The 25,841-nt window shown below is 41.6% G+C and overlaps 2 protein-coding genes across 3 annotated transcripts in view; one reads left to right on the forward strand and one right to left on the reverse strand.

Moving 5' to 3' along the window:
• LOC125896996 (beta/gamma crystallin domain-containing protein 1-like) overlaps window positions 1–8,510 on the forward strand; it is a 40,487-nt gene extending 31,977 nt beyond the window's left edge. The window contains exons 19-23 of the mRNA XM_049590006.1: window positions 1,359–1,498; window positions 2,717–2,840; window positions 6,358–6,516; window positions 7,187–7,349; window positions 8,042–8,510. Coding sequence (XP_049445963.1) covers window positions 1,359–1,498; window positions 2,717–2,840; window positions 6,358–6,516; window positions 7,187–7,349; window positions 8,042–8,130 — 675 coding nt within the window. The 3' untranslated portion in view covers window positions 8,131–8,510. The remainder of the gene's footprint in view (window positions 1–1,358; window positions 1,499–2,716; window positions 2,841–6,357; window positions 6,517–7,186; window positions 7,350–8,041) is intronic.
• On the reverse strand, window positions 757–22,860 carry LOC125897001 (reticulon-4-interacting protein 1 homolog, mitochondrial-like). 2 transcript variants are annotated; one of them, XR_007450370.1, is made up of 10 exons: window positions 22,232–22,860; window positions 21,985–22,142; window positions 19,463–19,531; window positions 18,918–19,042; window positions 15,785–15,833; window positions 15,541–15,677; window positions 14,785–14,968; window positions 11,845–11,940; window positions 9,692–10,734; window positions 757–915 (listed from the first exon to the last, which is right to left on the reverse strand). XR_007450370.1 is itself a non-coding variant. In XM_049590016.1 (9 exons), the coding sequence occupies exons 1-9, from the start codon at window positions 22,527–22,529 to the stop codon at window positions 10,531–10,533; spliced, it is 1,320 nt and encodes a 439-aa protein (XP_049445973.1). In that variant the 5' UTR covers window positions 22,530–22,846; the 3' UTR covers window positions 9,627–10,530. The 2 variants fall into 2 exon arrangements, 1 of the variants encoding a protein (XP_049445973.1); XM_049590016.1 differs by lacking the exon at window positions 757–915 and having other exon boundaries at window positions 9,627–10,734; window positions 22,232–22,846.
• Between the last annotated feature and the right edge of the window lie 2,981 nt (window positions 22,861–25,841).

Raw genomic sequence — 25,841 nt, forward strand, 5'->3', positions numbered from 1 at the left:
CCAGACTGTATTAAAGGTAGAGAAACTCAAAATATTTGATAGCCTGAGTCTCAGACTGAAGCTCCCAGAACCTTCAGTCTGACATGGCTTCCATTGAAGGCGATTTACAAGGGGGATGGAATCTGACATCATTAGTGAGAGAGAGTAGTGGCGAAATACCTCGATAGCATCGTTAATGTGGTCTGTAGGATCTGTAGTGGTCGCCATTGTTGCTATCCTCACCAGTTACCCACCGGCGTACAGCTTGACATCAGCGTGGCGCTGATTGGCTAATCGCTAGACCCGCCCCCACCCCCGGCGTTCATTGGTCCTTCCATTGTTTGGACGAGATAAAACGCAAATTCATTGCAGTATGCCAGACCAGAGATGCAAGCCTACTCAGTTGAGTGGGCAGGGTCTATGGTCTGGAACCAGGCTAAATATTAGAAGCTACTACACCAATTTAGCTGTGCACTCCTATAACATTCGTTACCTGGAGAGGCTGGAAAAAGATATACGTTTCTTCCCTGTTCCAAAACCAAAATCAGACCCTGAAAAGTGTAGGGTTAGCTAGCTAGCTACTGAAGATACAGCCTATTGAAGGTATACACACGCTGCTACAGTGAAAAAAAGACCGACCCTGCTGTACAGGAACCAGTGAAGGGAAGCAGGGAAAATTTGCTGATATTAAACCAACTGTGTGTCATCGCAGTGTGTGCAGATGAACGGTGTTTGACTTCCCCTGGAGATTCCTGCCCCCAGCAACATTCATCTGCACACACTGCGATGCCACACAGCTGGTTCAGTATCAGCAAAGTTTCCCTTTATATTCATTGTCTTGTGTGGCGATCAGCAGTGATGTGGTGGTTCACTTTTACACTGTGATCTGTAGCCTATAGTTCGGCTTTAGCTTCTAACTATCTTTGTCTTTTTAACCTGTTGTTGCTGCTGAGTCAGTTTGACATCCTGGATATATCCTTCAAACACAGACTGTAGACCCCATGTTTTTTTTGAAAACTACTGAAAAGACCTAATTTACCGATACATATTACATGTTCATGTTAATAAAACCTTATATAGTGCCGGTGACCCACAACTTTCCTTCCCTGACTTAAGATGACGCGTGGCAAAGGATAAAAAGCAAATGTTAAATGAGTCACTAATGCTGATCTATGACATGACTTTTGATTCAGAAGAGAGTCCATCTGTTGCAGAGGTATCAGAGGGCAAAAATGCCAGGGAGCACAAATATGCGAGTGTGGTCTGTTTCCAGGGTAACCTCAAAGTAACTTTAATATCAACCTGCATGACCTGCAGCTCTCCGCCTACTCCATTCCTTCATGTACTTTGTGTCTCTTTTTTCACCTCTCGCTCGACAGGAGTTTTCGCTGCCATCTATCACTCTGTTTGAGCGGTGTGATCTGCGGGGGAAGAGGGTGGTCCTGACAGATGGATCGGTCAACCTTCAGCTGGCTGGAGGCTGCAGCAGGGTCCAGTCTGTGGCCGTGGAAGGAGGCATGTGAGTACATCACGACCGCTGCGTGGTTACAAGTTCTGTGGGAGCGTCACCAAGTTCTCCTCTTGGTGTGAGTCTGACAGGTTCATGCATTACAGCGTGCGTGTTTCTACTGGGGGGTGAACTCACTGTGCTGTCAGAGACATTTTTTTCTGCTGGAAACAAGTAAAACAGAATATCTTTCATTTTTTAACTCATGTGTCACTCACTGGCCCCAGTTGATTCTTTACGATTGAATCTGTTGTGTTTTTAATCTCTTTTTCATGTCTTTGAAATTCAAAAGTCGACAGGTCAGATATTTTTTTAAGCTTAGGACTTTTGCTCAAGGCAAACCACTCCCAGGCAGTGTGCCACCACTTTAACAACATCTCACAAGATAAATCTTAATAGAAAAAGCAAAGTACAAAGGAGAAGGATTAAGAGATTATAAAAGAAGCAAGTCAAGGTTATCTGTCTGAATAGGTGTCTCTGTTTTCTTTTCAGCTGGCAGAAGTTACTGTTACACCTGCAAAGTCAGTATTTATTATGGAAGCAAAGATGCTTTTGTGTAGTAGGTAGTTCTGGCCTGTATGCTAAGACGTATTTCATAGATTCAAATTAACTGGACACAGAGTGCATCCTCAGCACATCGTAAGCATGACAGCACAGACAGATGGAGTGATGATGGAAACCTACTGCTGATGTGCGAGATTCAGCCCGTAGGTGTGAACCAATGCTGAGGAAATAAAGGGCTCCCAGTGAGCCAGAGCTGTCTCTGCAGTGGCACTTTCCTGCTGCAGGAGAGTCGGGCAATCAGCCAAACAACGGTGCCATTGAGAGACCCGAGTTAAACGCAACATTTAGTGTCACCGAGAAATTGGCCGGTCGTGAAGCTCGGCACATTTTAGAAGATTACCTTTGGCACAGTGCTGCATGAAGGGGAGGGGAGGGCTCAGAAATACAGCTGCAAGTCAAGAGAAGACTTTGTTCCTGCCGGGATGACAACTTAGATAGCCGTGGTTTAATGCATCAGAACAAGTGAAACTGACTGGAAAAAACAGGCTGTTCTCTCAGGTTGAAATCTAGGTGCCATGATGGGGAATAATGATAACAGCAACCAACATCCTCACAAGGGGGCAAGAGCAATGAAAAAGAAACACATGAAAGCATTTTTTTTTCATCTGTGCAGACTGATAAAACAACAAAATAGTGACTGTGTTTTTGTCTTGTCTTTATCACCAGGTGGGTGTTATATGAGGGAATCAACTATCGGGGGGCTCAGATTTTGCTGAAACCCGGTGAGGTGCTTGACTGGCGCAAGTTCAGCAGCTGGAAGAAAATTGGATCCCTCCGCCCTCTCATACAGGTATATCCTGGTGTTCAACAATGAGCCCAAAGCTTTCAGTTTTATGCAAAACGGTTCCAACCAGAGGTCTGAGGTCTTTACAGTAGTTTATTCACTACGAAGTGAACTCAGTGTATGAGCCATGAGAGCGACTTTATGATCACAGCTTTTATCTCCTCAACTTGACAGCTAAAGAATCCTGGGGCCGCTTGCACAGCACAGTGAAGATTTTCCTTAAAGTCCTAGTTAAGGTTTCTTCAAAATAAGATTAGTTGCACAAAACATCCTTAAAGTTTCCTTAAAATGTTCACTTCAGTAGTTAAGGTTTCTCCTTGTCTTGGTCTTACGCTAAAGGAGTCCTTAGACTGTTGCACAAAAGACCTTAGCAACCAAAGCAAGGTGAAGAAAACACTTAAGGTACCTTTGACTCTAACTTAAGTGCAACATGACTGAGTTTATGGTGATACATGAAAAAAAAAGTCACCCCGAGAAAAAGGTTATACGACCAGGAGATTGATGGATGCACTTTTGATTTTACACTAAAGATTTGACTGAGATAGACATTTTCTTCACAATTCCTTCCCACAATCATTTTCTGTTTCCCTTCTCTGACCAATGTGGTTTTCTTGTCTTCTTTTCTTCTTGTCATTTTATTCACTATCTAACTATAAGCCAACTTGAGCCCAAGCAAACAAATAATCTCCACGGACACTTTCACTACTGTAAAATCTCTTTTAACACAGTAAATGAGTTAACGTTTTTCCTTAAATAAGGAAACCTCTCAAGGGATTTTGTGCAACTGCGTAAGTCCCTAGGCTAAGGAGAAATTAAACCTTAAGGGTCACACTTAAGGAGAAAACTTAAGGTGTTTTGTGCAACTGGTCCCTGAAGAGTAATCTTATCCAATGAGCATATGTGACCTAGTGTTAATTAATCAAGGGGTCCTTGACATGAGAAAACTTCCCAGCTGGCCACCAACATCCTTAGATGTTTATATTTGGTTGAATTTAGGTTGTGATGTCGGTTTTCGGTTTGTGTCCTTCCTTGTTTTGGTATTCATTCATGTTTAATCTGTTTTCCTCTTTTATTTTGTAGATTCTTTCCTCATGTGTCATGTCTGGGTTTACTTCCTGTCTTTGTGCCTGTTTTCTGTCACACCTGTCTCATTAGTCCTTCCCTGTTCCCAGAGTCTTTTACACCTGTTTTGTATTAGTCTATTTCACTCCACCCTAGTGTTCCCAACCACACCTATGCGGCCTCCAAATAAGTTCAAAAATAGCCGTCTGCAGACGCCACTGTAAGAAATATGATGAATTGAACTCACTGGCTTTGGTTTAGTTTTACTCACCGTTTGACGATCCAGGTTCTTCGGTTGGTTTTAGAGTTGACTGATTTGCAGGATGTGTGGTGAGTTGCAAGATGACACTATGAACTGATTGTCTTCATTGTCACATTCAAAAAACTCCCCAAACGTTCCCCAAATAAACAGGCCTTGGAAAAAACAACGACTTCATCAAACAGTGAAAACTGAGATTAACAAAAAACATGGTGGTTAAAGACTGTAACCCTGTGGCGTCTTCCAGGCTCCACACTGGCTTCAGCACACCTGCCTTTAATTAAAGGTTCCCAATGTGCCAGATCAGGTGGTGCATTAAAGTGACTCAAAATAATAGGAAACTAGGACTCAAACAACACCCTTGTTGTCAGCCAGTCTTGGATAGTTTTCTGTGTATATAGACCTGTGTGTTTCCCTTTGTTCCTTGTGAGTTCGTACTGTCAGGGATCAGTTCAGTAAGGACCCAAATGCAGAGCAGCAGGCAGGTGTGAAAAATCGAGCTTTAATAAAGCTGATGAAAAACATCCAGAACAGGCAGGTAATAAAAGTCCAAATGACAAAACTAACTGAAAACCAACCGGGATAATTCGATGAACTCAGATTGAAGAATCTAAACAGAACACAAGACACCAGGCAGGAAACGGAGCAGGGAATGACACCAAGAACACAGGGATGAGCACAAGGAACAAAGGGAGACACACAGGTATATACACAGAAAACTAAACAAAAGAACTAGACACAGCTGGAGTAGGTGGACACAGGCAAAAGGAGGGAAATGGGGATTGACTAACAACAAGGGTGTGGAGGGGAACACTAGGGTGGAGCGAACTAGACTAATACAGAACAGGTGTGGAGGGAACAGGGAAGGACTAATGAGACTGAAGGAAGACAGGAAGTAAAACCAGACATGACACATGAGGAGAGAATCTACAAAATAAAACAGGAAACAGATTTAACAGGAATGAATGACATAAAGCAAGGAAGAACACAAACAGAGAACTCCAAAACAAAGTCCACAAGATAACGTAATGTTAACAAAACCCAGGATCATGACACCTAGAGTTAGCTACAAGCTCATTTGCATCTGTAGTCTCTGGGCAGGAAACAGAGCATCTCTGTTAGGAAATATAATTGTTTTGTACATGTACATCGGACCTAGCTTTAGCTACCGTCAGTTATTACAGTTAACAGCTGGGTCAGGTTGACTTGATTGAAAATAGCAACTGAAACAAGTTAAAAAAAACATGTCAGTAATTTCCTCTTCAAATAGTATTCATTAAAAGAATACGTCACTTGCAAAATGGTCCCCACATTAAACAAGGAATCGAGGGAAAAAAAAAAACAGCAAACATTCCTCATGAATTGGAGTCAAAGAGGTCCGCGTTTAACAGCATCTAAACTATTTTAAAACATCTGTTTACTCTCATACAACTCAAGCAGCATAATTTAGGTCTCATTTCTCCAGCTGTATGCTCAGTGCTTCCCAAACACATGCATATTCACTGCAACATCATGATTTGAAACACACCAGTGTGCCTGGGCATATGTGTGTGTTTGAACTGTGCTCAAGCTCATACACACGTACGTGCTCAGGCATGCCGCAGCTACCTGGAGGCATAAGTGTTTTGTGTTGTAACGTTTTAGCTAAAACGCATGTGTTTGGGAAGCACCGAGAGTATGACTGGATAAATGAGGCTGGGATTACACTGCAGGAGCTGCGCGAGAGCTTGTAAACAGATGTTTTGATGTAGTTTTGCTGGTGTTTAACGCGGTCCCTGATGACTTCATTTCATCAAGAGTGCCTGTTTTAGATTCTCCATTAAGTGTGCAGGCATGTGGGAAAACAGCTTTTTTCATGAATTAAAGTTAACATTAGGGGTGATATACAAATGGGCTTTTTGCAGGTGAAGTGTTCTTGCCATTTCAACAGCCTACTTAGTGTAACTAAGTGTATAATTGTTATAGTTCAGGCCTTTGTAACAGCTGATGTACTTATTGAGGCAGAATGTAATTGTATGGTTGAGACCATGATTTCTTACTTTCACAATGACTCACCTTGAAGTCGAGTAAGTCAAGATTGTTCTGTGTGGAGCTGAATTTAGCAAACTGTGTTTAGAATATGGCATAACGGCACTGACTGTGTGTGTTTGGCCTTGTGTGTGTGTGTGTGTGTGTGTGTGTGTGTGTGTGTTTTCTGAGCAGAAGCAAGTGCATTTCCGTTTAAGGAACAGACAGACGGGGCTCATGATGTCAGTGACCGGTGATTTGGATGATGTCAAGCTGATGCGGATCCAAGAAATGGAGGAGACCGACGGGTTCGAGCAGATCTGGTTCTACCAGAATGGACATCTCCACTGCCAGGTACCAGCACCACCATTATACTGTGGTGTAATACTGCAGGCCAGACAGGTTTAATCAAGTCAGAATGAATTCCAAGATGTAATCAGAATGAGGGCCAGATCCAAAGCAGGGCAATCAAAGGACTTGGAGAGTGAAAATGGGTTTTAGTGCAACAGATCTGGATACTGGCGGTTAGCATTGTCTCCTCACAGCAAGAGTGGGTGGTTCGAAAGCCAGGGTTTGGGAGCCCTTCAATGCAGAGTTTGCATGTTCTCCCTGTGTCAGCGTGGGTTTTCTCCAGGTTCTCCAGCTTCCTCCCACAGTCCAAAGACATGCAGGTTAATTGGTGACTCTAAATTCCCCGTAGGTGTGAATGTGAGTGTGAATGGTTGTCTGTCTCTATGTGTCAGCCCTGTGATAGTCTGGTGACCTGTCCAGGGTGTACCCCGTCTCTTACCCATTGTCAGCTGGGATAGGCTCCAGCCTCCTGTGGCCCCCAACAGGAATGAATGAGACCTGTATACTACATTACCTCAGTCAATCTTCTATTGCTGAGAGTTTTTCAAGTACAAACCTCCCCTATCATACCACACACTGGTCCACTGATTCCATCTATTGCCATGTAAAGTGTCACAATTAAATAACAGACATGTAGTTTGAATGTTGAACACTCCTCTCCTTGTGTCTCTAGCTGCTTGAGGAGTGCTGCCTGTGTCCCAGCGGCAGTGTGACAATACCAGGAAGCCGCGTGGGTCTCATCCCAGAGCTAGACAGCGAAATCCACCTGTGGAGCATCACCCCCGAGGGCTTTATCCGGTACACCCCCACCCCTGATCTAGTCCTGGACGTCAAAGGTGAGACATCCACATGCAGCATGACGTGTAACTTTTGACACACAGCAGTAATGATCTATACAGAAGACTTTGGGGATCCGATTGTTCCAGACTTCTGGAAACTTTATGTTGATATTAAAGAATATGCCAACAATGATTTGAAATATTCTGATGTCATTGGTTTATTATAAATTACGTTTATGCTCCCAGTTACACAGCTACAGTTAGTTCGGATGCAGCTCACACACATAAGTCAGTCACAAGTCAGTATTACCAGCAGCACTGTAAAACTATAGAACTGGGTGTCTGTCTGGGGACTGTGTTTGCATCACTGTCAATTAGTGACACCTTGTGGACTAAATCATAACACCGTGACTCTGTGCACATTCCCTGGAACATATTATTGCACCTTCATGCCTTCTTCTTGTATTTTAAATAGTTAAAATTTTTGTATTTTGAATTACAAGTATGAAAATAACACTAAATACTGTTAACAGTATTATGTAAGCAGACCAAAGACAAATGCCTCACTATCCAAGCAATCATATGGCTGTCATTTATCTGTATTTAATATAATAAAGTATGTATATTATGGAACATGGACTCATCCCAGCTGCAGTAAATTAAACAACCATTCAAAAGAATAACACTTTATCACCCAGGATTATATTTAAAAAATGAATTAACAAGAAAACATCTCGTGTCTGTTTCAGGGGGCCTTCACTACGACAAAAACCACGTCATCCTACAAACACTTGATCCTCATAAACTGCAACAAAGGTGGGACGTGGAGATTATATGAAAACCGTGAACTGCTGCTGAACTGGACTCCTAATATTATTATCAGAAGAGCAGCTCTGCCGGAGGCTCTTATGCAGCTGCAGTACGAATGCTCAAGGGCGAGGTACATCATTGGAGATGCTCAACCTCTGCTGCAGAAGGGCTACAATGATTTCCAATGAGGAGGTCAGCGCGGAGAGCTGTGGATAAATCCATAAGAATGTATTGCGGCCCAGAGCGAGTCTGAACTCGATGCTTCATATTTTACACTTACCCAGCAATATATCCCAAGGCTTATATTTTTTGTCTTTTCGTACAATAAATCTGTTTGCCTGATGTCAATTAACTTAAACAGTGTTAACACTTTACTGTGTTATATATATATATATAAAGCTTTATTTTCCCAGCTGCATGCAAAAAATACAGTTTCTCTTGACACGTTTTTTCTCTTTGTTTAATCAAATTGATGCGCACAAAACTCATTGTTTTCAGAATAAAAGTATTTTTGTCAATAAATTTCTTTAATACAATATACATCATGTTGAGCTGCGCTTGGTTTACAGCTATGTACAGACTGAACGCAAAATGCTTCAAATTTAAAGTTTCAGTGTTTGTTTTTTCCCCAAATGTTGAATGGTTAAAGGAACAGTGTGTAAGATTTAAGGGGATTTAGTGTATCTAGTGAGCTGAAGCTTCACCTGGTTGTTCAGGAGGATTGTACCAGGAGCCGAATTATCTACAGAAGTTGCTTCCTCTCCAAAACAAACAAACCAGTGATTTAAACTGGTAAACTGGCTTGTCGGAGACAAGCTGCTAGCCCAGCAGCTGTTAATGTGTGCCCACATTTTACTCTGATAAGTTAAGAACCAGGCATTCAGGATGTAGTTACTAGGAGCCGAATTGACCCTTTGCTAAGTCTCGCCCATGGACGCAGACTGACCAATCATAGTATTGCATCCGTCCGGCTCAGACCAGAGTCCAACCACAACACAGCTGTGCTCCACTGACTCAGATTTCCTTCATTTTCAGGCTGGTTTTGTGGATTTGGAGCTAAATGTTGTGCCTGGGGCACGTCATGTATTAATGATACTCGTTACCTGGAGAGATTGGAAAAAGATATACGTTTCTTCCCTGTTCCAAAACCAAAATCAAACCCCGGAAAGTGTAGGGTTAGCTAGCTAGCTACTGAAGATATAGCCTACTGAATGTGTACACATGCTGCTTTTGCTTTTTAATAATTGATTGTAACAGTGAAACAAAGACCGACCCTGCTGTACAGGAACCAGTGAAGGGAAGCAGGGAAACTTTGCTGATACTGAACCAGCTCTGTGTCCTCGTGATGAACGTTGTTTGACTTCCCCTGGAGATCCCCACCCTTACAGTGGCAGAGGTCCGGGCGCTACCGTCGGCACCGTTCATCTGCACACACTGCGATGCCACACAGCTGGTTCAATATAAGCAAAGTTTCCCTTTATATTCATTGTCTTGTGTGGCGATCAGCAGTGATGTGGTGGTTCACCTTTACACTGTGATCTGTAGCCTATAGTTTGGCTTTAGCTTCTAACTATCTTTGTCTTTTTAACCTGTTGTTGCTGCTGAGTCAGTTTGACATCCTGGATATATCCTTCAAACACAGACTGTAGACCCCTCTGTCTGCTTCTCTCTGGAATCACTCTTTCATTTTTACAAAAATATAATATGTCTTCAGGGAGTGCAGTTAGTTACAGTGTGGGCTCCATGCTTACTCCGACAGCTTGATACTAGGGATTTAAACCAGTAAAAATGGGTAATAGTGCAGATTCACATTTTGAAAATCTGTTTTTTTACGATGCTCTCATCGCAGACAGGCTTCTAGCTATGGTGGCCGACACAAAAACGTCCTCATGTCCGTTCTGGCCTGCTGTAGAAACAAGGTGGTTATTTTCAGGTGACTTTACACTATAGAAAACACCTATTAGATTCCATTTCCACCATATATTCCAGTAAATCTTACACACTGGACTTTTAACTTTTGCTCAGCTCTCTCACTGTAGGCTGCATCAGACTTGTATCAGACATTTTTTTATTATTTGACTCCATGTTGATAGATTGCAGCAATCATAAGGCCACAGAGAGCCTGGTAATACCTGCTGGATGCTGCCCTGAATAGTATTTATTAGTCCACAGCTGGTAATTATAACAGCCTCTCCATGACAGGAACGCGGCATAACTCAACACCTTGTGAAAACTTCAAGACAGCACAGGAAGGTGTAAGATTTAACAACAGTCTTTGGCATGCTCCCATTACAGTCTCAGGTCACGCTTGTAGTCTGCTGCGCAACGGCAGCACCTCTGCTCCCATTCAATTATACAGTCTTCTGCTGTCAGAGCAGCCTTGTAAAGGTGAGAAGAAACACAGGAGCTGAATTCCCTCCACTGTCTCTTAGTTTTGCTTGGCCGTCTCTTGCACGTCTTGCTCAGACTCTGCGGTCTCCGTGCGACTGCTCTGCACCAGCTTTTCGGCCTGTCTGTCGTCCTCGTCATCCACCCTGACGACTGTCTTCCCTCTGGCGTGGCCCTGCTCCAACTTCTGAAAAGCCTGGGGCACCTGGGTAAACGGAAACTGGGCCTCCACTACTGGCAGAATCTGCAGTGAACCGGCAGAAAAAAATATCATGAATACAAGCTTAAAATCAATCGGGGGAGTAAGTCAGGAAACAATTAAGAGATCAGATTTAAACCTTCAGCATTATTAGACATGGGATGAATTGTATTAGGCACCGGCTTTTGTTTTAATGGGTTTGGGAAACGGATGGGAGGACTGTTTTATTAGACGGCAGAATTAGTGTTGACAGTTTGACGACTGGGTCAATTACACAGACTTTTTGGTGACAACATATTCTTTGAAAATCATACTGACGGGATAGACGCCTCACATTAAGTGCTCAGAGTAATCAGCTTTTCTGATACTACTGGTTTCAGACTGTTTTCTGTTCTGTCTTACAAGGCACCAGGAAATTATAGTAATTATATTCAATCAAATTAGACAAGCAAATATCCACAAGCTCCTAATGCTACATCATCTCTGCTTTCACAGCCACAAAATGTGAAAAAGTGAGGGCGGGGTTCAGAATGTGATGAGGCTGGACAATCCTGCGCTAGTCCCACAACACCAGCAGCCGGGCTTGTTATTCTGGTCAGCATCTCTTGTCGTTAACAATGAATGGGGAGCGCGGTGGCGTCACACTGGAAACCGTCCACACTTCTGCCTGAGAATAGGACGTGCGGAGAGAAGCGTGCATGTGTGTGTTTTGTGGCTGTGTGTGTGTGTCCGCAGCTTCCCGCCACTGGTCTGAGTGTGCCGCTCGCTGTAAGCCCCGGGACAAAAGGACAGAGGTCCCACACGCTTTTGCGAATGGCTGCTCAGCACTGTTTAAAAATCCATTCACCGTCTCCTGGCGCCTGACTCAATCGCCCAGAAGCCAAGCGTACACACCGCCGACCAACCGGTGCAGCGGGGAATGCGTTGCTCACTCCTTCACAAAGCCACAGGGGAGCCTTGAATACAGGCATGTGTGGAATCCCTGGTATGTTCATATATAATTTGCTGTATGATCTCCGCTCCTGCATGAATTTCACTCTCAGGCTGTGATTAGTGTGCAAATGAGAGGATTTCCGTCACCCCACTCTCTCAGTATAAGTGATTCTGGGTGAAAAGTATGCCAGCATGTACATCAGTAATGAGGCAGCACAGTACCTTCACTGCATCCACCAGCCTGCTGACCTCATCCAGGGCAGGTCCATCTGGAGTGTAAAACCCCCACCGATAGAAGACTCCACTTGATATAATGTTCTAAGAGGCAAACAGAGAGGAAGGAAAAATTAGAAATCAGACAGGTATGCACCTCTCTGCGTATGACGTACACGAGTCATGACCTGGGTATGGAAATATCAGGAAGTCAGCACATAAACGTCCCCCAGGCCCAGTTGTTCAGAAGTAATCCGATCCTATTTCAGCGGATTGGATCAAACCCTGAAAACGGGTTGTGCAAAAGAAAATAAAAAGGATTCTGAAATTGGATTAGATCATATAAACCAGCTTTGATTTGGATCCAACCTTCAGTATGTGTTTTTAACCTTTTAAGTAGGATTGAGACACACGAACCAAAAATGTGGATAACCCTGATCCCAGCGTAAGTGTGGATTTCAGGTGCAAAATATATGAAAACTTTAAAATTGGTCAAATATATATACATTTATTATATTTTAACTTGATTTAAATATTCATTACAGTGATGAAGTAGACATTAGGCTACCCATTAAGCCTTTAAATAAAATAATCCCCAAACAGCTGTCAATATCAAACAAATATTCTTTAATTTTAACTCTTATTTATCACTTTTTATTAGTTACAAAAATATGGCAGCGCGGTGATGCAGTGTTTAGCATTCGCAGTCGCCTCACAGCAAGATGGTTCCTGGAAGAAAACCAGGGTGGGGGGGTTCAAAGTTCAGGGTTTTCTCTGAGTACTCCGGCTTCCTCCCACAGTCCAAAGACATGCGGGTTAATTGGTGACTCTAAATTGCCCGTAGGTGTGAATGTGAGTGTGAATGGTTGTCTGTCTCTATGTGTCAGCCCTGTGATAGTCTGGTGACCTGTCCAGGGTGTACCCTGCCTCTCGCCCAATGTCAGATGAAAGAGACCTCCTGCGACCCCCAACAGGATAAGCAGTTACAGAAAATGAATTAATTACAATGACACAGTCAAACTTAATTTCTAACAACTGCACCACCCACGCTGTTTCCTGTCTCTTTGAATTAAAACACTTAAAGTGACCCCACACTGGTGCTTCCACCTCTTGTTCTTTACATAACTAGTAGCCTACATTGTCATATAAAGTCCCATTTAGAGCTGTCGTTATCCGGATTAAGTAATATTGAAAAGTCTGCATCTGGATCAGGGGGATACAATCAAATGCTAGTTTGAAAAACCGGCACAGAAGAGAGATGTGAGATGGATGGATTATTCAATTCTACATAGCAAACGTGGATCATTGTGATCCACATCCAATTTTTTTATCTGAGCCCTTGAGTCCTTACTTGATTTCGATGTTTGCATAAAGATTAAGAGTTTTAACATACTTACAAAAAACCCCACGAGCACACTACTTGAAGTAAAATCAAAATCAGAGTACTTTGAATTACAAAAAACAACCAAGACAAAAACCAGAACACAGAGAAAGTATGCTGGAGGCACTCCATCACCACAGTGACTGTAACACCATACTACGACTGAGAAGTAACAGCATGGATTACACGGAAGAAAACTGATCATTACAAATTTGTTGACAGACCAGTTACTTATGGGAGGTACAGAAAAGTTTCCGAGCTTTTCTGCCTGAGACCGAACATTTAATAATGATGACTCTACCATCTTTTACGGCAACCATTTACTTATTCCTATACATGTGATCCATCCACTAAAAAACAGGTCCTTTTTTCCCTAATTTAATCATGTTACAGGGAGAAATGCCAAGTCCCAATAAAGCTGCATCAGAAAGCTTTTAAAACACAATGAGGAAAGGAGAAACTGCTGTGTACTAATCTTGAAATTCAACACTTGATATTTGATCATATCACATTTTGTGGCGTGACACTGCCACACCTCTTTAGCCTTTGGTAAAATTATCCCTGCTTCCCTGAGAAGAACAAAAAAAATAAAGACAGATTGTGACAGATTGTTCCTGATCAGTCAGTTGAACACTAGAGGGCTCAGTTGCGCTGTGATTTCCCCAGATGAAAAGGACGTTCTGTCCAGAGCTGGGCAGCGAGGGTGTGACTGCTGCAGCTGAGCCCCGCCAAACTGACCAGCTGGCTGCGACCGCGGACAAAGGGGCCCGGAGGCTTGGCAAGAAACACACAAACACTGGTATTTGCCGGGGGGAGATAGCCGGCTACAATCTGCACAAACACCAAATACTGCTGGTTCAGCAGCAAACACATGCACACACACACATCGCATCGAGACTAACACCCACACACACACATATTCAACTCCAACGCTGCCAGCCGTGCTGTCACCACCGCCCGGGACAACTTGACTCAGTCCCCTGAGCAGCTCCACCCTGTCCTCTACTATTCACCCACTACCCTCATTACACATGCACTCCACTGACAGAGCAGCTGGAGGGACGGGACCTGCATGCAATAACACGAGGCTCACACACACGCAAGGCTTCAAACTCTTCAAACTTCCCCCTCACCCACACACAGTCAGATTTATTACACACTGCAGGGTGTATTTCTACAGCTCAAGCATAAACCCTTGCAAAGAGACAATGTGAAGCAAAGTCAAGTTGTAACACGATTTCTCCTTCCCAATTTCCACTGAACTGTGATTGATCTGATTAACCGAATAGAAGTAAAACATAAACGTAGATAGGCTGGAACAGGTGTACACCCATTTCAGTGTTGTCTTTCCATGCCGCTGAGGATTAAGTATTTCATTTCAGTTGGGGAGCACCTGTGGTCCACACCCACGCTAATGGCTGCACGAGAAATACCAGCCGCAAAGCAGTTTATAAGACAAACAACAGGACAATAAGGGTTGTTTATGAGGCGAGTGGATCTGCATGTCAGACCATGAAACAGCAGAATAATCCTTCACATCATCTATGTTTGATTCAGTGTTAAAATACCTGCATGGCCTTGCTTTGCAGGGTGAGTCCAGCGTGAAACACCCCATCCAGCAGGCCCATGGAATCGGTGTTGAGGAGTAAAGGTGTTACCAGTGTGATGTACTTCGCTCCAGACCAGGGCTTCAGCAGGCCCACCGCCCACTCCTCCGTCTCCCCGCCCACATTGTCTAAAATCACATCAAACCTGAGGGTGCAAACACAACTCTGTCAAACTCAAAGGGTTTAAAATACTGGAAAACATGCACACACTTCATAGCAGGTGAGCAATTACGACAGCATTACGTGTTTTATCACCGCAGGTCAGCGTCCTACATGTTGCTAAACCCTGATTTTAAAAGGGAATGCTCGGGAAAGATAACCGTTTCCTTTACCAGTTTAGTTGCGGAGGGGGAAAGAGGGGTGAAACCAGCGTCCACTCAGGCCTTGAGCCCTGGTTTCCATGGAAACTAGAAAGCGAGTCAGTGAGCAGTTGTGCCATGCTGACAAGAAGATGTTTACCACATCTGAGGGGCGTTTAAAGGGAAGGAGCACACACAATTCTCGCAGTCCTGGATGATTCCTTTTCATTAGCACCTTTGTCGGACCGGCACAGACTCTAATGATTCTTCATTAGCCGGGTGAGTAAAGAACATTCTGCTTTCATCTGCGCTTTTAAATTAAAACAATACGGTGTCAACACTTTACACGTAATGTGCTGTATGATTTAATAGCCTGCTTACTTCTAAAACAGACAATTCCCGCAGCAACAACACTCACTTCTCCATCATTTCTAGCTGCTCGGGCGCATCTCCCGCTGTGTAGTCCACCACCTCGTCGGCCCCCAGTCCTCTAACAAGGCCTTCGGCGTTCTGAGAGCAGGTAACAGTTACGTGGGCTCCCCAAGCCTTCAATAACTGGCAGCACACAGAGGAAGAAAACACAAATACACACACAAACACAGTAAGTGGCTTTACACTCCAAGTGACAAACATACACAGTACAGCAGATGGAATAAACTTACCTGAATGGAGAATGTTCCAACTCCTCCGGATCCTCCAGTGATCAAAACTCTAGGGAGGGGAAAAAAACAGCAACCAGAGGGTCATTCAATTACAGTGTGACTCATTAAAGTGAAGCTACTACAAGAAGTGGAAGCCTCGGGGGGTAAAAGGGGATTCGCGGGATGGGAAGCTATTACACCCGCAGGGGAGTGAAGGTTCCATTAGATTACATGTCAGGTTACATTTTTACAGGCTTCGGGTTAAAGGCAGGATTTTAAAACCCCTTTGATGCCAATTAGAATGAAACAGAAGATCAGGGTTCAACGCTGAAATGAGTGTGATGGGAAAAAAAAGTCTTTTCAAAGTATAGGTCTGCATGACTGGACTGAAACTTCAAGAAATTAAAGAAATAACTCAAGGTATGACAGCTTTCTATAAAAGTATTCAGGGACTGCAATTCACACTTCTAAACAGGACTCATCAGTGACAGTTGCCAGGTTGCTTTGGCAACCATTTTGAGACTGGCAACCAATTCTTTGCCTTTGATTTTCAACCATAGAAAAATAGGGATGGCAAACAGCAAACCTGCACCCCAAAATAAATACAATTTTAATTTTGGTTGCATTACTGATAATCAGGGTTCCCACAAAGTTTCAAGGACAAAATTTCAAAACTTTTCCATGACTTTCAAGGCTTTCAAGACTTTCAATATGTTAGGCAGTCTGCGGACACAGAGCAGTAGCGCTCCCTGAGTGGGGGAGTGACAGCAGACAGTTTAGCTGCCGCGTTGATTAATTTATTTGAAAAAGAAAATGCTCTGTGCCTCCCAACTACCATGTTCTACTGTTGACGCATTTAAAATGAAACTGAAGTGGCACTCTGAGAGACAACTAAACTCCCTAAGCTGCCAGCGTCAACTGCACGATCTCAAAAATGTAGTACAATTTAATAGCAGGTGTTATTCAGTTATAAGTGTACTATACAGTTCTGTTTATCTTTTATTTGTTTTTTGGATTATTGTTTTGTGGTTTTACACTATGATGTCATGTTTGCTTGTTTGGACCCCAGGAAAAGTAGTTGCTGCCTTGGTATTGACTAATGGGGATCCAAATTAGTAAATAAATAAATATCTGATCCAAACTCTATTCAAACATAATTCCAGCTAGCTGGCATACATGGAGGGAGAGATGGAACACAGGGAGCAAATGAAGAAGCATACGTGATGGTAAACAAAACATCACACACTAGCTCATATAAGAGCTACATCAACTGCTACAAAAAATAAATTCTCTGTTATATGACAGAGAATGTGGGAGGTTATCCATGGAAGATTACTGAAACAATTAATGTCATTACACACAACAAAGTTCCAGGACTTTTCCAAGCCTGGTAAACAAGACTGTGGAATTGTATACCTTATCAAGGTTTTCCATGACCATGGGAACCCTGGATATTTGAACAGCTATAAACCAAACAACGCTGCATGTGTGTAGGTGTGTTTACTTGCATGTGCTCAGGCATCTGTTTCTGGGACAATGATGGAGTAAATTCAGTTAGACTGTTTGACAGTGGGGTGAAAAGTGCAAAACAACAAAGAACCAGATGAGTCTGAATGTAAAGGTCAGATCAGATAAAACACACTCTACAACTTTCAAACATTCTTCTATGCCGCCTTTTATGTCATTATGAAGCTGACATATAACTGCATAACATCTCCATTACTCAAAATATAAGGTGAAGGTAAAAATGGAAAACATATTTAGTAAGCAAAAGCTGATGCCTGGCAACCACTTTTAAAAATCAGTGGTAAGCCTTGTATATTAAAGGACCAGTGTTTAGGATTTAGTGGTAGAACTGAAACTTTGCCCATGTGCCAAGCGTGTTAGAGAACCATAGCAGCCGATGTGAAAACATGAATCGCCTATCTAGAGCCAGTGTTTGGTTTGTTTGTTCTGGGCTACTATAGAATAACATGGTGGACTCTGTGGAAGAGGACCCACTCTGTATGTAGATACATTATTAGGGATGCAGCGAATATTCGGTAACCGAATATATTCAGCCGAATATTGCAAAAAAACACACATTCGGTATTCGGTGGAATAAGTGAAAAGCATGGCCGAATAATAGCGGCGTGTTTTGATAACGCAATCAAACAGCGTGCGGTGACGGACGGAGTAAAATGTCGGCAGTGTGGCGATATTTTACTCCATCCGTCACCGCACTCGCGAATAAAAATAGTTTTGTGCGGGCAAAATAAATCATTCAGCACGCTGTGTGAGTACAGATTTCAACCAGCAGCAGAAATGAAACAGCGAACCCCACCGGTTGTGGGTTGAACAGGGGTCACAGACACGAACAGGAATACATATTCCTGTCAAATACGGCGGCGCATGGTAACAGCTTACCGGCGACGGAGAAGTCCGGCTCCAGGTGAATAACTTGTTGTCGTGACTGCCCAAAAGTACCTGAACAGCCGAGCCATGGCGGCACACAGTATGTGGCGTATCAGAGGAGAAACGAGCCGTTCACATTTCTCTCTTTTAGTCTTTCAGTGGCAGGTAACGGTCCACAAACCTCACCACACTTTAGGGACTGTTCTTTACTTATGAAGGAACTTGTCAGGGGAGCAGGGGGCTGGTTGATTTTTATTTCATTTATTTATTTTATTTTGATCCCCCCTATGTTAATCACTTATTATAGAAAAGTGATTTATCTTTTTATAAATGACAAAAGGCACATCTGCTTCATTTTCGCTGTGGTATCATGATACTACTCAGAACCGTGATACTTTCACAGGTATCGTACCATGGGTCCTAATTTTGGTACCGTGACAACACTAATCTGGAGGGGGTTCATCTGCAAAAACTAATGAAAAACTAAAAAACGGCATTCGGTATTCAGCCAAGCGTTTAATATTTTTCGGCTTCCGCTTCGGCCACAAATTTTCATTTCGGTGCATCCCTATACATTATTCTAAGGCAACAAAAACACACTGATTCTTATTTTGAGGTGATAATAATCTACTGAAAACATACTTAGAATATTATATAGCATTTCTGCCTGTAGATGTTCCCACATCCTACTCACTGGACCTTTAATGTTTGGGGTGGAGGGGTTCAGTATAGGGTTATCCAGGATCACGCTGGCGCTTGCCTTTTATTTGAAGAGTTGTGTCTGCAAAGACCACCTGCATTGACCAGGGCAGACAGAGCAGTGTTGGCCACATAGGGGATGGATGCTGCCTCTGTGTGACTCAATAATTTTGGCTTATGGGAAACCTGCAACAGCAAACAGCCAGTGTCAAAAGTTCATGTCAACATGTCAACAATCTCTTCACTTATCAATTTATTGTAAAAGCTCAGTGCAGTCAGCAGAGCCGCTGTGAGCACAGCTCGCTCTGAGCTGCTAAATAAATGAAGCACAATACAGTCAGAAAACAGAAGGCAATTAGTGTCTGTCTGTAATTGGTGCCACAGCGGCTCCAGCAACCAAACACAGTAATCTTTAATACGCTGCAGGATTACGTAACAGGGTGCACTTGTTCCAAACTTTTGTTCAGCATTTTTTCACAAATCGTACAACGGCTCTACATCAACTCTTTCCACTTGTTTGAAAACATACTGACCTGAAAGTCGATAGTATCAGTCAATTGATGAGCAAAATCAGTCATTCATAACCGAGCTGGCTTTGTGGCTCACCTCATACTCTGTGAGAGTCACAAATTCTGCCAGGCTGCCTTGTTTCCATGGGGGAACGGCAGCCCACACCTGGAACACAAATATGACATTTCACATGCTGAACACGACTCCATTTAACCGCCTACTCTCCATCTCTGAATCTTATTAATCGGCTATTAAGCTCTCAGTCAGCAGTTCCCGTTCTTATCATCCTTTTTCCAAAGACAGTTTTAAACTGATGGAACAAGATTACTAGAATACTGTAAGTGGAAACTTTTACTGCTGTACTGTCCTATAATTTAATCACATTCACTTTAGGTTGGATTTGCATAATCACATTTGTATCTGCAGGAAGACAGTAATGTGAATATGTAGGAGGCAGAGCAGCAGAGTTCTCAGATTATTATTCATGTGATGACCAAGCAGAAAGAGAATAATCTTTTTTTCTGAGAAAATATGTCTGCAGATGACTTGACTATGGAGTTACTGGAATTGACAAAATGATAATAAATTCCATGAAACAATACACATTTGTTTATTGTCAATGGTTTTGACTTAACATTTATACTATTGTAGCTACTTCTCTATGATCTTTGGGTGTGTTGGATCAGTGGTTACCAACCTTTTCTACTTATAACTTCTCATCACTGGTTCCATTATGTCTATGAGTTATGTGACCAAGACGACCAATGATTTTTTTTTTTCCATCTGTTACTGTTACATATGCTTATTCATTTTAAAGTCCAGGAGAGGTAGATTTATGATTTTTTTTCCCACAAGAAAAAGCAAAAATTAGAGACACATCATGGGTCAGGACTCGAGGTTGGGAACCACTGTTTTAGACCATTGTAGGCAGTGCTGCACATCAATGACCTAGATTGTTTTATGGCAATAATAGATATGTACATGGCTTTTGTATCAATGTGATAAGGAACCTTGATTTCATGGGTACTTAGTGTGCTGACCACTAAAAGGGCATTCCTGTCTGGTCATCTTACAACCATCCGTACGAATTGGGTCAAATTATTTCCTGCCAGAAAAACCCTTAAAACTGTTACTTATCAACACACTAATTCTGTTTCTCGTGTGAAACATTATTATTTTTAAAGCATTTAAATGTGTGACATAAATATAATTTATGAAGGATTTTCATCTGCTTTCATTTTTTAACTTCTTAACTTGCCCGGTGCTGAAACACAGCTTTGTCCCAGACAAGAATTTACAACTACAAAACAATTAAAAATGTGTTACTGTGTAAATAATTTGTACAAGCACCAACAGTTAATGCTTCAATATTGTTGCAGTATCAAGAGGTATTTAGAAAAGGATCCACGGTATGATATTATCACAATACTTGAGTCTTGATAGTGTTATTTTTATATTAACGTCATTTTAAATATGTTGCAATATGCTGAGTATATGTGATATATAGTATATGTGATATACTATTATACATATTATGATTTATTACCTTTTTTCAATTGTAAATGATGTCCCCAAAGGAAAACTTTGTTGACATCTGTTTTAACTAAAAAGATAAAGTTTTCAGTTTGTTCATCTCACTTCAGCCAATTTTTGCAGCAGCCAAATGTATCTAGTGGACTGAAAAAGCAATTGATGATATTATTCTAGTAGACTACTTCAAGTTTAATTTGAGTTTGTAATATTAATAATTTATATATTAAAAAATCAATACTTGGCACTGTGTGATGATACAATATGGCCCCACAAAAATATTGCAATACTATGCTGTATCTATTTTTTCTCCCACCCCTAGTATTTAGTCAAAAATATTGTGTGTTTTGTTTTGGGTTTTTTTATTATCTTTTTTTTTTTTTTATAGATCACCCGACCCTAGACTGAAAGTGGAGCATGACTGGACCGAAACTTGAATTAATTCAAGGTTTGACGGCCTTGTATAATAGTATTCAGGGACTTCTTACTTTTTCCTGACTGTGATTCACACTTCTAAACAGGACTCATCAGTGACAGTTGCCAGGTTGCTTTGGCAACCATTTTGAGACTGGCAACCAATTCTTTGCCCTTGATTTTCCAACATAAAAAAATTAGGGACAGCAAACAGCAAACCTGCACCCCAAAATAAATGCAATTTCAGTATCTGTTGCATTAGTGATATTTGGGGTTCCCAAAATATTGTGTGTTATGTTTTTGTTTTTTTTATCATTTTTTTATAGATCACCCAACCCTAGACTGAAAGTGAAGCAGCATCCTGAATCTGTGTATTTCTGCATTAAAGGTAAAAGTGTCTTGACAGAGACATGTAAATGTTTAGGTGGATTACTAATGTAAGCTGTACTGACAACGGTACTTTCATATTAATTGTCATAATCAAGACAAAAATAACACGATAATATTAGTAAAACATGAATAAATCATGTGTGTTACACTCAGGTTTTTAGCCATTCACATTTCGGCTTCATGTGCACAGTGGACACTGTGTAACAACACTGTAAAATCAAATTACTGGTACAGTTGTTCAGTGTTACAGCATGTTAAAGACAAGTGTGCAGTGCAGCTCCTACCTCATCTCCTGGAACAACATGGGTCACCTCAGATCCACAGTCCACCACCACACCAGACACATCACGACCCAGGATCAGAGGAAACTCACTATCATTGTCACTGCCCATCACAGACAGTGGATCCCTTCTTAATTTAAGCAGTTTAGCTCCATAACCACCTGCAAATGGAGAAAGCCAAAAGGTTATGACTCACTTATGTGGCTGTGTTGATCACAATGCCTCTGCTGAGTATGAGCCCAACACTTACCCCTCATAGACACATCAAGAGGGTTGAGACTGGCAGCATGGACTTTAATCATCACCTCACTGGGAGAGCTGACAATGGGCATGGGGATTTCTTCAGTGTACTTCAGAACCTCATTAGTACCATACTGATCAATGACCCAGGCTGACATACAGCTCTGCAGTCTTGAAGGTGAACTACAGACATTTCTCCTGAAGCACACACTCCACCCTGCCCTGGCTAATGTTTTGGTCGAGGCTGCTGCTTTCGCGTTTAACAAACGCAGGAGCCTGGTTGATGCCATAGCTCTGACAGAACACATTTACACCGTCCTGCGGCTGACTGTGCCTACAAGGTCAGCTTTTGATACCACAAGTCATCAGGAAGAACACTTGTCACTACCTTAGCTAATGATAGCTGGTTAGCTAGGTAGCTACACAGCTAACGTTAGCATGTGCACGTCGTCTGCGCTCAAAGCACTCGCAAAAAATGTATCGAATAAGTCAAACAAATAAGCGACAGCGTCTGTGTGCACGTTAAGTGTATTACCGAGTGTCACTTATTAACCTGAAATGAAAACCGGTGTTATAAAGATTAGCTGATAGCAGATAACACACCCCTCTCCGGCTAGGTGGCTACATAACAAGTTAACCTTTCACCTCACACCGACAGCCAATCAGAATTCTGTATCTAAATATTCTAGCCAATAGAGAAAGAGAATGACTCTGACGTGTTGTACTGATACTACGACAACTGCTACTAATAATAATGAAAAATAATAGCCGAAATAAAGGAAAAAATATAAATAAATAAAAACAATTAAAATAAAATACTTAACAGAAAATAAATAAATAAATAAATAAAGATACAAGTTATGAGTGATACAACATTGAAAATACGTCTTTTTATCCCCTTTTTTTCTCTTCTCAGTTCCATGACCATTTACTTTGATGATATGATGGACGTACCTTATTGTTGTAATTATTTGTTACTCAATAAAGTTTATTTAAAAAAAATATGAAAATAATGATGACATTGTATTTTGACATAAGATAAAATAAAAGCAAGTGAATAACATTGATCATCTTGTTACAGTGTATTGTTCTGCTGGGAAACCTTGTGTCTTGGCATTCATGTGGATGCTTCTTGACATACTCCACCTACCCAAACACTGGGAACAACACCTATCGATGGAAGTGGCCCCCCAGCAAGACAATGCACCATGCCAGACCACAGAAACTGCTCAGGCATGACCCAAGGAGCAGGACAAAGAGCTCAAGGCATCAACCTGACCTCCAAACACCCCAGATCCCAACCTGATTGAACATTTGAGGGAGGTGCTGGTACCCCAGAGGTACCCCTGATCCACGGTGGGTGCTCCTTGGACTAGACTTGGCTCTGACCTGTTAAGGCATGGACACAGGACCTCTGGGGGGTGTCCCTTGGTGTCTGGCACCAACGCGTTGGCTTCAGATCTTTTGAGTTCTGTGGGTTGTCTTGTTCCTAGGACCATTCCTTAGCAGTTTTTGTGATGTGGCATGGTGCACTGTCCTGCTGGGGGGGGCACAGCTACTGGGGGGTGTCGTTGCCATAATGGGGGGTGCCTGGTCTGCACTGGTGTTTAAGTGGGTCCCAGCAGAACATTGCATTGTGACAAGATGATCAATGTTCACTTCACCTGTCAGTGGTTTTAATGTTTTGGCTGATCAGTGTATATATAAAGTGACTTCATTGTTTTTTCAACTTGTGATATAAAATCTTATATGGTATATGTAGTATATGTAAATGTATGTATGTAGGATATGGAAATACCAACAAATTTATTGAGTTATTATTTACTTTGAATGGACGTTAAAATAATAAAAAAACAATATGAGATCTATTTTAACTAAAAGGACATGGCGAGATGTAACAACAGGATGGTTTCATAACCACTTTCATCAAGACGGGGTGATGTACTAATCGTTTAATACTTTTATGTATGACCACTTCCTTCCTGACTTTGTATGTGAAATTTCACAGCTATGTGAAAAAGTGTGCAGATTTTACAGTCAAAACATTAATTTTCAGGTGTAAAAGTAGTTTCTTGGGCCAAGTCTCAATTTTCATTTGTACTGATACTGTTGAAATAAGAATTTTGTAACTTCGATTAGAGAGTAGTGTCCAAGGTAACATGTGAGGCCTCCCATCTTTGCTCATTTTAAACTATCATGCCACTACAGCTAGCTGAACTATGGCTAAAGGGATGAGGATGGTTGTAACACCCTTTAAAAAACCCAATGACAACTTAACACATTTTACCTAGGCTACATGTTACTCCTTTTTTCAGCATGCCAGAAGATTTGATGAGAAAAACTGATACACACATACTAAAATCTGATTTAAATGAGGTGAGGTGGGCAGAGACAGTAAGGGCTGTCCCCAGAAAATACTTCATCTGCCATGTGATATTTAGCAGATACTTAAAAAAATTACAAAACCTCAGAGAAAGAGGATTAACTGCAGCCCTGTGTGGGCGATCACAGCGTCAAAAAGTCTTCTTTGTGCAGGAACAGGATGTCTTGACTGGTTACTTGACTGAGGCTGCAGACTTGTTTTTTGACCCATTCAACATGAGGTACTAGGAACAGGTTAGTGAGTTAGACCTCAGTAGGAACTGGTTATTAGTGTATGTATCACTTTTATATATTTTGTAATTGTGTAACATTTAATTCTTCACTCTTACTGTGAAAACTCTAGGTTGTGTTAAAACTTAAAGGCTGTAACAGTAGCCCTCCTTGCATTTGACATAAATTCATAAATTCTATGATCAGAATCAGAATCAGAAATACTTTATTGATTCCCAGGGGGACATTGTGTGTCATTACAGTCACTAAGATAAAAAGAATAGAGAATTATATTCTTATAACTATAAGAATAAGAGTATGAAATATAAGTATGTAAATATAAAGTAATACAATTAAATAAATAGAACTGAAAATGTGTATTAAAATAAAAATAAAATGTGCATACTTAAAATATTAAAAATATACAAATACAATAAAATATATATCGTCATATATCGTCAAAAATGACATTTTTATCATCACTGATAGATATAGTTGGAGAAGTTGGAAACCTTTCTATTTGTAATAGACAAATAAGGTTACTTTGTGTCACAGTTTGAGTGCTCTAGGATCAAAATTCAGTTAGTCACAGGTGCTAAAACTGTATAGACTGTAAAAATAATGGATGTAGCTACCATGATCTCACCCACTGGTTTGTGGACTTCCGTTCTGAAGCCTGGAGTTTGCCATGTAGGCCACCGCCATCTTGGTTTTTGGAGCCAGAAGTGACTACATTGAGCAAGAGATTGGAGCTGTGGAGGAGTGAGGGGTGGATCTGACTGAGAAGCTGAGGACATTATCATCAGACAGCCTGTCACTCAAGACAGCCAGCCCTTAATTATGCGTACCTTTAAGTCTTAATAGAATATGAACATGTGAGTTGTGAAAAAATTCACCACCTATGCAGTTGTCATGGAGAGGAAAATTATCCGTAGAAATTAATAGATTTTTCTTGTACAGGCTATAAGTGTGTCTATTCAACCCAGTCTCACTCCAAAGTCGTCGAAATCCATCAACGTCAGCATGGT

Source organism: Epinephelus fuscoguttatus, linkage group LG11, assembly GCF_011397635.1.
Source record: "Epinephelus fuscoguttatus linkage group LG11, E.fuscoguttatus.final_Chr_v1".
In the NCBI taxonomy this organism is placed as follows: Eukaryota; Metazoa; Chordata; class Actinopteri; order Perciformes; family Serranidae; genus Epinephelus; species Epinephelus fuscoguttatus.

Bases quoted from the DNA above. Each gene is read 5' to 3' on its own strand.
- LOC125897001 (XM_049590016.1), bottom strand. From the start codon at position 22,529: ATGTGTTCTGTCAGAGCTATGGCATCAACCAGGCTCCTGCGTTTGTTA. The intron at 22,143-22,231 runs GTAAGTGTTGGG...CTCCATTTGCAG, and splicing joins TCTTGATGTGTCTATGAGGG to GTGGTTATGGAGCTAAACTG. The intron at 19,532-21,984 runs GTAGGAGCTGCA...TTTGTGTTCCAG, and splicing joins ATGTTGTTCCAGGAGATGAG to GTGTGGGCTGCCGTTCCCCC.